Here is a 13,662-nt window from a genome sequence, read left to right as displayed (position 1 = left end):
TACTGCTGTCGATCTGATTGGTGATCCTGTGCTCCTTCCTTGATGTTTGCTATCTGCATGTGCATTAGTTGAATACATGGTCCTTGAAGTTCTGTTACCATGACCTGAGGCTAATTCATCAGAAATAAAATGTAGGCTGGAGTTTTTCTCTTACTCTTCTCCGTTTCCACCAGTTCAAGCTGTGTGTTCTGTGTTAGTTACACAGATACGTCCGAATAGGAATTCAGGGATGACATGGGATTTCAACTTGTCTCTACACTCTGATCCTGACAGCACAGCAGTAACAGTACCTTAAGTCTCCCCAGGACTGTATCCCTCATCTAGTCTTTTTCCTAATGGTTGTCGTGCTTCTTCTGGCTCGTACCACTTCAGTTTCAGGCACTTCAGACTGCATGTTCCCTATTTAGTTACAAGCTGTTCACAGCAGAGCCAGACCTCTGGAATCTTGGAAGGTTTCTTCAGAAGGCTGTTTTCCACAATCCTGGAAGTAGTCCCCTAAAGCAAAGACTTTGCAACAGGCATTGTAAGGATAATTTCTTTCAGTGTAGGAGGGAGTTCCCTTTATAAAATGTATCTGATGGAGACTTCTAGTGGTAGATTCCTTTCCTCAGAATTTCCCCCTGGTGTCAGTCTGGATCTGGAGATGTTTTTATTAGTACCCCAAACATAGGTAGGCAGCGTAAGTCGGCTTTGCGCCCATCATCAGGATCATGCGTGCCGGAAATGACATTGCCGAACCTACATAGATGCCGCCTGGGTGTACTGATGTCAGTTCTTTATTTTTTCGCGCAGGCTTAAGTGCAGATCCAGAGATAGCTACGCCTTAGCAGTTGTTTATTTTATTTTTTTACTTTTATTGACATTTTTTCTGAGTCTTGGACTCCTGGTGATGTCGAGGTGTTCCAGCGTAGGACCGGATTCAAGCCCTGCGGATGCTGTCATCGGATGAGGTCTGTAACTGATCCGCACCGTGTGCGCCTCTGGTGCTTGGAGCACAACCATGACCCGAAGTCGTTCTCTGTGCCGGGCCATGACTCCGAAAGCTTTGCGGGAGCAATTGAAAGCTGTTGGAAGCCTGGCACTCTGCTCTACGTCTCTCCCATTCTCGATCAAGAGGAAGGTCCCAAGAACGGTCACGGAGCCCTCACTCCTTGTCCCATTTGAAATCTTCGGGGCATTCAGGTAAGCACAAGAAGTTGAAGAAGTAAAGGTGTTCTTCAACTTGACCTCATCCTTCGGCTGACTCGATGTGGGACTCAGAGCGTTGTTGCTCTATACCTTCCTTCACCGGAGCCTCCTTCTGAGATGACTACATGCCTCCCCACTTTTCCAGGAGCCGGAGTGTCTCCTTCAATTAAAAAAGTTTTATGAGGACTTGCACCTCAACCATGCTCAAGACGATCAAGCACAACCAGCTCAAGTCATTCTTGTGGCTATGGATTGGGAACGATGAGTCTGGTATTTGACCTTCTGAGCATGGCCACCGATCCTCCGATCAGACTTCCCCTTCAAGAGTATATTCTTATACAGCTGCAGGGGACAGTTCTTCACCTGTACCTGTCCAGTCTCTACCTTTTTGTGTGGAGATTGAGCAGCTGCAGTTGACAGCTGTCGACCTTCCGCCCAAAGTCTGTGATTTCATTGTGGCAGCCAGGCATCCCTCTACTAAAACGGTATATGCCTGTAGATGGGACACATTTGTGGCATGGTGCACAGCAAAGGTTGTTGATCTCCTTTCTGCCCCTCTTTCAGTGATTCAGTTGTACATACTTTCTTTGGCCCAGCAATCCTCTGCTTTGGGCACCCTTCAGGGATATCTTTCGGCTAGCTCTGACTTTGAGTCTTTCAGATCAGCCTTCTTTTTTTAAATCTCCCATTGTCAATAGGTTTCTTGAGGGCATTACTCGCTTGTTTCCTCCACCTCCTTTCATAATGCACCAATGGGATTTTAATTTGGTTTTGACTTTTCTGTGTCTGCTTCCTTCAAGCCTCTTTACAACTGCTCTTTTAGGCTTCTAACCCTTAAGAGCGCTTTCCTCATTGCCATCACCTCTGCTCGCAGAGTTAACAAGCTCCAGGCTGTCTTCCAAACCGCCCCATCTGTCTGTCCATCCAAATAAAGTGGTGCTTCAAACAAAAGCTTTGTTCCTCCCTAAAGTGGTCACGCCCTTTCATGTGGGATAATCCATTACTCTGCCCTCCTTTAACCCGCCCCGCATCCCTCCAAGGAAGAGGAGACTCCCCCTCCTGGACCCAAATATACACTGTCTTTTCATCTTCATCGTACCAAAGACTTGCGGGTGGACTATCAACTCTTCATTGGCTATGTGGGTGCCTAGAAAGTTCAGGCAGTACAGGATCGCACCATCTCTCGATGGTGGTTATCTGCATTAAATTGTGCTATGCATTGGCAACGAAGGAACCCCCTGTGGCGTTACGTGCTCACTCTGCTAGAGCAACAGCGGCCACAACTGTGTTAGCATGCGGAGTCGCAGTCCTGGGTATCTGGCAGACGGTAACATGGGCATCCCTTTACACATTTGCCCAACACTACAGCTTGGACAGGCAAGTCCAGAGGACTGGTACTTTGCCCGTTTGGTCCTCCAGGACTTCCTCATGTGATCTGGGTTCGCAGGTCCTCCTCCGGGGATTGTTTTTCTGGAGTATTTATTTTAAGGTAAAGAATCTACATCTACAAGTCTATCAGATGAGCAAGTTACTTACCTTCGGTAACCATGTATCTGGTAGAGACATATTCTAGTTGTAGATTCCTCACCGTCCCACCCATTCGCCCGGCTCTGCGAACTGATTTCTAGAGAGAGGGACTTCCCTAAAGGGCTCTAGTTTTGACACACCCCTGGTCAATATCTTTCATGCGCCTGCGCTTCTGGCATGGAAAGGAGTGTTAAGTAGCAAATGTCCGGGCAATGTCTTTGTAGGTCTCACCACCTCCATTCCGGCGAGCACGACACAGACGCGGAGCCGATCACTGCCTACCGACGCGCAGAGGTATTATTGCTAATGAAAAATCTCCTGATCCAGAATGACGCCTGAAAGAAATTAGTTAAGGAATCCACAACTAGAATTTGTCGCTACCATATATATTGTTACAGAACGTAAGTAACTTGCTTTTCAACATTTGCAACTGTGATCTTTTTGGTGGTAAATATTATGTTCTGGTTATCGTAGTATTAACAATCAATCCTAGTGATAAAATGCATCAATCAGTACTAAAGCCTTTCCCTTCCCTTTTCTGTCTATACCGGGTAATCTTCCAGTAGAATGGGAAGCCTGGTCAGAGGGATTTGAAGCCTATTTAGAGACCATTGAGGTGGAAGTTTTCACCCAAAAGAAAAATCCTGCTTTATTGTGCCTTTCTCTGGGCACTGAATGTAAAGAACTCATCTGTATGTTTTGGTGAAGGGTGATGCTGTACATGAGTATTCCTCAGCCATCAAATTGAGGGATTCTCGATTCAAGAAGAAGCGAAAATCATTATGGAAAGGCACACACTTTATGAGGAAGCAACTACAGGGTAAAGTAGGGAAGCGTTTCATGAGTGATTTCAACGTTTTACCTGCAATATGTGACTTCAAAACCTTTGAGGACAATATACCAAGCGATCAATTAGTGGAAATAACAAACAACAAACAGATCCAAGAGAAACTTTTGACGACGCAGAACCTAACCTTGGATAAAACATTGGAAGAGAGGGCAGGGCAGGGACGAAGTAGTGGAATGTGCATCATAAGCTTTGTGGGGAGCAGAATCTACTTACTCTGTAATTGAGGGAGAGGCTATGGCTTGCTGGTGGGGTGTGGAACATTTCCGAAAATATCTTTGGGGTTCTGAGTTTATGCGTATGGACCACAAGCCTTTGGTGAATGTATTTACCACAAAGGGGGTCAGCAATGCCACTGGCATTATAGGATGATGGCATTTAATTGCGGTTGGAATATATTCCCGGTGCAAAGAATGTCTTTGTGGACTGCTCGTCCAGATTGCCACTCAATAATGGGGAGATGGATGTTGAGTGCGAGAGAGATTTTTGCATGGTGGTGTCATTGGAATGATCTGGTGTTTGGTGCATATCAGAGAAAGAGTGGAAGACTACTGTGCTAGAGGATCAAGTGATTTAAGGGGTTCCTGGCATGTTAGGCATAGGATGGATGCCCAAAGACTCTAGCGCAGATGTGAGCTTTTTTAAGCATGTGCTTTTGGAATGGAGTATGAAGGAGGGGTGATGAGAATGACGGATTTGTTGGTGGTTCCATTGAAAATACAGGGTAAAGTCTTGGTATTGGCTCATGAAGGACACATGGGCATTGGAGCCTTGAAGAGGAGGATCAGGGAGATCTTTTGGTGGCTGTGAATGGATTGAAGAGTGGAGCTTTATGTCCGAGATTGTGTGGCTTGTGCAGTGAGTGACAAGACTTCAGTTATTTTTCCCAGTCCGGTTAAAGCGATATATCTTCCGGATAAACCTTGGTACAAGTTGGGTCTGGATGTCATTGGATCATTAGACCAATGTATCTAATGAACGAACGGAAAAGGTATGGTTTGGTATTGGTGGGTTACAGCACACTTTGGCCTGAGGTGCAGTTTGTGTAGTCCGCTAATACGGAGGGGGTTATAGAATTTTTGCAGTCTCTGTTCTTGAGAGGGTGCTTCAGTTGAGCTGGTTACCAACAATGGGGTGCAATTTGTATCTAAAGAGTTACTAAAGTTCATATACCATTGGGGCATAAAGCATATTACAACCTCCTTATACCATCCCTGCAGTAATGGCGTAGTCGAATGTCGTGACCGGTTCATCAAGAACAGTATTCAGTTGTCGGTAGCTAATGGCTTGGATTGGGAGCAAAAAGTCAGAGAGGTGCGTAAAGCCCACAACAAATTCTGAGTGCCCCTACCAATGTGTCACCATTTGCTTTATTGAAAGGTAGGATGACTGCTACAAAACTAGTTAGGCCTTGGATGAGTGACTTAAAAGTGGCAGATGCGAAGCATGAGCAAGTGAAGGACAGTTTTGAGATGGGTCAAGGGAAGTACATGGGCAAGGAGGCAACAAAAGGGTGACGCAGAGTTACGTTCAAAACAGGAGGTTAGGTTAAGGTGAGGTTAACCGGAATAATTGCCAAGGGTCACTCCACATTTTACAATCCATTGGAATTTGTAATGGTCAAGGACAGAGTGGTTCAATTAAGCGATGGGAAATGGTGGAATAAGGAGAGGTTGTCCAAACCGAGTGGGAGAGAAAATATTCTATATGAACGGAGCACATTTTCACCTGTGCGTTGAGATCCTGTTACAGGATGGTCGAAAAGGGTAAAGAGAACACCAGCACAGTTGAAATACTATGTTGGTCTTCAATTTTAATCTGTGATAAAGAATGATATTGTTCTGCCATTTGATGCATGTTAGTGCTAAAGTATGTATTTTATGTATTCATATTATTTTCTTTAAAGATTATGTTGGTCTTCCATTTTGATCTAAGTATGTATTCTATGTTTCCATATTATTTTGTTTTTTTCCTTTATTAGTCTGGGTCTTAATTTAGCTATGTACGTATGTATTTTGGGGTTTTATTTATAGGGGAAAGATCTGTTAAGTTTAGTGCCCAGAACCTAGAGCATGTGCCACCTTGACTACTATTGCTAAGGTTGGAATCTAGCTTGTGGCAAAGGACAGTTGCTGGCTCCTACCTGCTCTGTCTGTCGCGTTATACTGATCTCCAGTAAATTCCTTAAACTCACCTCCAGTGTTGTGATTGTTTGAAGATCTTTTCACTCATGTCACTGGCTCTTTCAGAATTAACTGCCTGCCTGTAAATAGGTCATTAATAGTAATTAATTCACCTGGTAATCCAAACTTTCTGACCCAAATTACAGAAACACTGCCATTACAAATGTATTGCCATTCACCAAATCTGAGAAATTATTTAGGGCCTTTTTCTAATTTGCTTTGTTTAGTCGAGATGAATATTGTATGAATGAATATTGTAGTTGTAGGGTCTTGTGAGAGTCACTGCACTATAGAATTTCCCTAGATGTATTGCATCACTTTCCCAGAATTACCTCACCTTTCTGTAATCATATGCAGAGAGAAATGGCTCACTTCCGTAGAATTAGTGGTTAAAAGAAAACATGGTGGGAGCCAGTCTTGAACCAGAAAATGCTCAGCAAACAGATTATATGAAGCATCACTCTCAATTGTATTAAAAACAGAAAATGCTCTTGGAGACTGGGGATCTGTTTGGTTGAACTGGCACCCTAGGAGAGGAGGGTGAGTACTCACAAACTGCTAACTGGTAGTTCATTTTTGTACTGTTTGTGAATACATTTTGTAAGTACAAGCATGTGCCCTATGTTTCTTTGTTTTGTAACAGTCTGTCTCTCTGAAGGAATCATCTTCACTTCACACCACATTACTGATATGTACTTACTTGTATGTGGTAAGATTCTTATTTTACAACAATAGCAGTCATCCGACTAGAAGTAGTTTGATTTGAACTTAGTAGATTTATTGAAACAGAAGTGAATGGTAATGATAAATCTGATGGAAAGAATGAGTTTTACCTTATGTTAAACATCTTTTTTGTAGAGGTCTTTCTCAAATTAATAGCTACCACTCGAGTGTCAGAATCTGGCTTACTTGGAATTTCAAAATTATTAATTACCTCATGCTCCACTTATTTTACAGTCCACCATTGGGGAACTCGTGGATCTCTTTGGACCAGCACAGACATTACAGCTATCCTCAGATCCTTGGGGAGCACCACTTGGCAGCACTGAAACATCTCATGTATGGGGTGCTCTTCCAAATGATTCGCTGTCCCCTCCTTGGCAACAGAATAGTAAGTGGTCTGCAAACTTCCTCCTACGAGCTCCTAGTCTTTTACTGCTCCTTGGCTCTGTCTTTTTTCTGCCCTTCTTTTCCTACTTTACTCTCGCATTCCTTTCTATTTGGTCTTCTTTTTTTATTCCTTTATTTCCATCACTTTTCTCCTTTCTCGCATTTTTTTCACTTTTACCTTTTTTTTTCTTTCTGCCTTTCCTTTAGTCACATTTCTGATGTTTAACCTGCAACATAACATCTCATTGCTTGCTTGTTCCTCTCTCAATGTCTTTCCTCCTTTACATGTCTTTCCACATGTTGCAATGTCATAAAATTACTTTTCCTTACACATAATACATTCACCAATACCTCATTTATTTTAACAATTCCTTTGTGAACCTCTCCTTCCCCAATTCTCTCTGGTGCTATCTTTTTTAGGTCGAAGCCTAGTGTAAGACTGCGCACATGCGCAGTCTCGCTGGCGGGATCTTATGATCCGAGGAGCTTTCTCTAGCGGGCTTTAAGCCCCGCCCCTCTTTCCCATTGGCCGGCGTTACCATTTATGCTAAACGGTGGCCGGCCATTGGGAAAGAGCTTGTGACGTGCAGTTTTCTCTATTTCTGCCATCCCACTTGGACGGACTGCCCTGACTTCCTGCTGGCATAAAAGTTTTGTTATCTTTATGGGGCGAAACAGATGGCCCCATAAAGAAGATAATAAACCTTTTACGCCAGCAGGAAGTCAGGCCAAGTCCGTCCAAGTGGGACAGCAGAAAAAAGAGTGAAGTCGACGTCATGACTCTGCAAACAGCCCCCGCAAGAAGACATTGATGTCAGCGCTTGTTATTTGACATTTGTCCTTCCTTGCTTTGCCCAGGCTGTGAGCAACTAGAGTTGTTGTTAATCGCTGGCATACTAAGCGAATCCCCTGCTCGGTATCCTCTTGGCAACTATCTGTGAGGTGAGCTTTGTTTAATCTTGCATATTGTCGTTATTTTGCGTGTTTCACCACGGAGCGCAATTATCGTAACACAACAGGTCACGCTCACTATAAAAAGTTTGAATGCACACCGCCAGCACGTATGACTCGTGTAATACAGCATGTTTACGTTCACTGTTAAAATCTTCAACGCCTGCCGCCAGCACGGTTATATAGTCACTGCCCAGTATGTCTTCACTAGTTCAACGATTACTGTTTAGAAACGCAGCCCAGTCATATTAAGCGTATAGCTGTATTAACCGCTTGGCGTAATAGATAGTCCTGGGATTCACAATCAGTGGACTTGCCCGTCATCATCAAAGTGACTTAGCTTTTGAAGGTAATGCCTCATGTGTCACTAACACGTTTTATATTAGTATCCTCCTTCTAGAGGCATCACTCACCGTCTTCTCTACCGCATCACTTAATACTTCAACCTCCCTTTGCAAGCATGGGAGGTGTTTTCTGTTCTTACTTCACTTTCTTGGTTGAGTTACTTGCTTATAATTTCATTGTGCATATGTTAGCATGAATGTCAACTCACGCTTATTTTAAAGAGCTTTGTCAGTAACCTATAAACCTTGTTAACTACATTAAAACATGTTTGTTCTAATTGTATCGGATTTAGCAAGTATGTTTAAAATGCACAATTTTCACTTTACTTTTCTGTGTTGGCTTTAAGGATAGCTTTGCCCCATTGATTGAAGTATTAGCCCCGCCACCAATGGTTGACATATTACACTAACTCAACCCTTGAGAAGAGGATGTGGTCCGCCTGCTAGATTGCCGAATCATTCTGACTTTGGAAAGCCCTTGCGGCCTCTTACCCTGACGTCCACTTGCCTGTTCAGGACCAACAGAACCCGGGTGCTTGCCCTCCCGCCTCCCGCTGCCCGACTCCTTTACAACCTTGGAGCCTGGTTGCCGAGTGGAGCGCGGTCTGAGGGGGAAAAACTACAATACCCAGCATCCCGAGCGGCGCACGCCGTGTCATTTGCGCGCCATTAGGCGCTGAAATAGAGCGTCACCCCGGTCGAGGGGGGAATCATTCTGACTTTGGAAAGCCCTTGCTGCCTCTTACCCTGACGTCCACTTGCCTGTTCAGGACCAACAGAACCCGGGTGCTTGCCCTCCCGCCTCCCGCTGCCCGACTCCTTTACAACCTTGGAGCCTGGTTGCCGAGTGGAGCGCGGTCTGAGGGGGAAAAACTACAATACCCAGCATCCCGAGCGGCGCACGCTGTGTCATTTGCGCGCCATTAGGCGCTGAAATAGAGCGTCACCCCGGTCGAGGGGGGAATCATTCTGACTTTGGAAAGCCCTTGCTGCCTCTTACCCTGACGTCCACTTGCCTGTTCAGGACCAACAGAACCCGGGTGCTTGCCCTCCCGCCTCCCGCTGCCCGACTCCTTTACCACCTTGGAGCCTGGTTGCCGAGTGGAGCGCGGTCTGAGGGGGAAAAACTACAATACCCAGCATCCCGAGCGGCGCACGCCGTGTCATTTGCGCGCCATTAGGCGCTGAAATAGAGCGTCACCCCGGTCGAGGGGGGAATCATTCTGACTTTGGAAAGCCCTTGCTGCCTCTTACCCTGACGTCCACTTGCCTGTTCAGGACCAACAGAACCCGGGTGCTTGCCCTCCCGCCTCCCGCTGCCCGACTCCTTTACCACCTTGGAGCCTGGTTGCCGAGTGGAGCGCGGTCTGAGGGGGAAAAACTACAATACCCAGCATCCCGAGCGGCGCACGCCGCGTCATTTGCGCGCCAGGAGGCGCTGAAATAGAGCGTCACCCCCGTCTCGCGGGACGCCGGGCGAAGCCCGGGCCAAGGGCGGGCCCGTTTAAGCCCGTTCAAGACTGTGAGGGACTTGACTGGGCCACGGTATTTTATTCTTCTTTTCTTCCTTGTTTCCTTTATCCCCTGTCAGACACCGCGTTGACCCACGCGGCTGTTTGTGTATTGTGGACAGCCTAGTTTATCCAATTACCATTGATCTTGCTTTCTACCGTGCAGAAATGAATAGGAGTACTAGAAGGAAAAAGACCCCTAAAGTCACCGAGATAACAGGCCCTATAGACCTATTCATTACCAAGACTAATGAAGTGATTGAGAAAAGTATACACTTGCTAGAACGTAGGGTATCACATGAATTGGAGGCTGCGAGAAGAACATCTATGGGGCCTCTAGCTTCTGCCCAAACTCCTATCCACCAGGGTCCGATTACTCCGCTGCTTAATCAAGCAGAAAATATCGATGTCCTAATACACACGGTCCCAAACACCGTGGATTTATCTGCTACCCAACTGTCACTAGGGTCAAACTACAGTGATGATTTGGAAAAAACACCAGACTTACAATCTTCCCACAATTATGTGGATACAGTAGAGCCGAATTCCACGGGCAGACGGGAGGGTGCCATAGCCAAGAGGCAAAACATAGAGACGAATTTACATGGGATCACTCTTGATTCCCATAACACCAAGACTTCGCTCATTCCAAACAGTGACACAATCGTGTTAGATCAGTCAACTCCTATTACTAAAAATGTAGAATACATCTTGACTTCTCAAAACACTGATCCGCGAGAGATCTTAGAGGCTCGGGGAGCGGTGGGTGGCTCACAGGAATCATGCACTGTTTGTGCAACACTACACGATATCCTCATAAAAAGCGTGGGGGAGCTGTTAAAACGCCATTTGCAGCCTATGGAAAAGAGCCTCATGACCATAGAAAAACAGTTAGCAAAACTAAACACCCCAGTTTTCACACAGAAAACATTAGGCACACTCACCACAGGGGAGGGGAAACCCAAAGAACCAATTAAACTGGCCCAACCTTCTAAACCTTCTTTACCAGTCACCCGACCACAGCCCCCTCAGCTCGAAAGAGCCGTAAACACTCAATCCACTAAGAGGGCCACACAAAACACCCCAAAATCCACCCTATCAGAAGGGAATATAAAGCCAAATGGCATTATAGATAACTCTCAAATAACCCCGGCCCCCCTGGAATCAAATACTCAGCCAGCTAGGCTGAAGGAGCCGCCACATATTGCACACAAAGCTCAGTCCTTTCAACCTCAGACCAATGAGAGGAAATGCACTAGGTATAGGCGCCCGATACATCTGCCTCCTGAGGCGACCCCATACACCATCATTCTTACCGGGGTCCCCGAGTTGGCAGATAGCGTAGACGAACCCCCATGGTCACTGCGCAATAAGGTATTGCAGTGGTTGAGTCAAAATAGACCCCTACAACCATCAAACCACAGTAGAATCAACTCAGTTAGAAGAGTGTTTTGGATTGGCGATACTAAAAAAAGCGTACAGGGCGACTGTGTCATAGTCAACTGCGATGACCCTTCCACAGCCGACTACATTTCCTCTTGGCCAGCTCTAGAGAAAAGGGGGGGGATTGACGTACAGCGTCTCTCCTTCTTTTATCCACCTTTAAATATTGTTAACTATGGTGATCCTACCAGTTGGGAGGAAGCCCAGGACTGGCCTTGGACACAGGTGGGGCACTTCAATAGAAACAGGAACAGAAATAATTACTGGACCAGAGGTTGGGATGCTCGCCCCTGGCTACCTAGAAGAGAAGAGCCAAATCCTGAATATTGGAGGGGTGCCCCAACAAGGAACAGGTATGACTGTTTAGATATGGCCGATTGACCAATAATGTTAACAAAAGGGGAACAAGGGGTCCACCAGCCAGCAATGTTATGCCATGTTTACCCGGTTCTAGACCAATCAGTTGAGACCCATAATGATGATCCCCAGATTCATAGCACCAATATTCTTCCATCAGGGAATATACCCGACCCCCCAGGCGGGGATTTACTGCCCCCAGATCAGCAATTATTAGTACAACTAGCCATGGGTGTAACAGGGGAAGGATCTTTAGCCCACGAAAAATTCTATAGCCCGAACACATACTTAAGTCTGCCGGATACTACACTAATCCAAAAAGAGGTAGTACATAGTGTAGAGGGCATCGTGTCGTCAACCCAGCAGGCAGAAGGGAGCTCACAAAATGAGGGAATAACCAGATTAAAAATAACATCCTGGAATATTGCAGGGCTAGGTAAAAAATCTAGGGACCAGTTATTCCTGACCTTTATGGGAAATCAGGATATAATCTGCTTACAGGAGTGTTGGGACCAGGAGGAGACTCATATAGAGGGCTTTAGTACCTTCTATATTCCTTCCATACAGGGAAATCGAGGAAGAGGTTCTGGGGGCCTGTGTATTTTTGCCTCTAATTTATGCAATATAAAACTGACCACATACGAGGCGAGAGGACCTAAAATAGGTGTAGGTAGCTCATTACAAGGACTCGCGATTAAAGCGAAAGGGCGGTCATTCTTTCTGATCAACATATACAATAATGTGTTAAAAGTTGATCTCAAAGCATTAATAGCTGAGCTTATTGCAATGCTAAAGAGAGGTGGTCGGGATGCAGATTGTATCCTTATAGCAGGAGACCTTAATTGTCATCTATGTCCTTACAGCGACACAAAAAATTGTGGCATATTTAACTTAAGAGGTGATCCTACCTCACATTTTGAACACTCTACCCTGGGCAACATGCTAAATTAACTCATGCATGATTGGGACTTGGGTTTTGCCAACGAACTTTGTGAGCCACCTGTAGCATTCCAAACAACCTTTTTTGGCAGAGGGGCAGGCACTGTAATTGATTACATCTTAGCGTCCAATAGGAACCAGGGTTGTTTGGGGAGGTTTGATACGGAAGATTTGGCTTTAAGCGACCACTTCCCGATCAGCACCAGCATTTCTGTGGGAAAGCCCGGGAGCCATACAACAAGCATATCGGGCACACTTCATTGTCACTCGGTTTCTCTGGCCAGGAAAAACAGATATGCCATCAAATGGGCAAAGATTGACTCCACAAATTTCTTGAAGGACTTACTCCAGAAAGAACAGGAACATTTTTCTACCTGCTTAGAATTTAGCACTAATCCCAAGCTGATCATAGGGGCTTATGAAAGGATAAGTGCCACTGTAAATGCTAAGTTAACTAAAAAACAAAAGATAGGGGAGGAAACAAGACTATACGGTTGGTTCAATTCTGCCTGTACTAAAGCCCATAAAATTCTTGTACAGGCATTAAAGACTGTCCCAAAAGATAGTGGTTTAGTGAAAGATGCCAGGCGAGCCTACAAGCAGACCCTTCGAACTAGACAGGATGAATTGAAAAACCAAGCATGGGAAGCCTTGTTAAAGGCAAGTGCCTTACGGGATAACATCTCTTTCTGGAAAGAAATTAATGCCCCCTTCTCGGATAGTAAGGCTGACTCTATGGAGATAGCCATAACGGAAGATGTTTGGGTTAATTACTTTACCTCTCTATATAAGAAAGACTTATTAACAACGTCACCACAAGATGATATGAATACTGGGCAGGTGGAACACGCACCAAGTCAAGTTAGTTTCCCAATAAATGTAGTTACTACCCCATCAGAGGTTGAGCAAGCAATCTGTCAGAGTGCTAACTTAAAGGCCCCTGGTCCAGATGGAGTTCCCATCGATTTATTTAAAGAGAATGTAGATCTTTGGGCGCCCTTGCTTGCAAACGTAATAAACGCTTACAGCAAAGTAGGTTTTCCCGACACATGGCATGAAGCAATAGTAATCCCAATATTCAAGTAAGGGGACAGGCAGGACCCAAAATGTTACCGCCCCATTTCCTTGCTAGACACTCTGATGAAAGTTGCCGGCAGAGTGCTGTTAACTAAATTACAAGCCTGGTCCAAGAGTAATGGGATTCTTTTGAAATTCCAATACGGCTTTAAGACCGGCTTAGGCACTGTAGAGCAGGGTTTAAA

The 13,662-nt window shown here is 45.2% G+C and overlaps 1 protein-coding gene across 11 annotated transcripts in view; it reads left to right on the top strand.

Moving 5' to 3' along the window:
- The window catches only part of EPN3 (epsin 3), a 421,892-nt gene that overhangs the window by 294,722 nt on the left and 113,508 nt on the right, over nucleotides 1–13,662 (top strand). For all 11 annotated transcript variants that reach the window (XM_078654449.1, XM_078654444.1, XM_078654446.1 and 8 more), the window contains one exon: nucleotides 6,703–6,856. In XM_078654449.1, the coding sequence (XP_078510575.1) occupies nucleotides 6,703–6,856 (154 nt within the window). The remainder of the gene's footprint in view (nucleotides 1–6,702; nucleotides 6,857–13,662) is intronic.

Source organism: Lissotriton helveticus, chromosome 7, assembly GCF_964261635.1.
Source record: "Lissotriton helveticus chromosome 7, aLisHel1.1, whole genome shotgun sequence".
Classification (NCBI taxonomy): Eukaryota; Metazoa; Chordata; class Amphibia; order Caudata; family Salamandridae; genus Lissotriton; species Lissotriton helveticus.
Note: the sequence above shows the minus strand (reverse complement) of the source record. Positions and strands in the feature narration are given on the sequence as shown.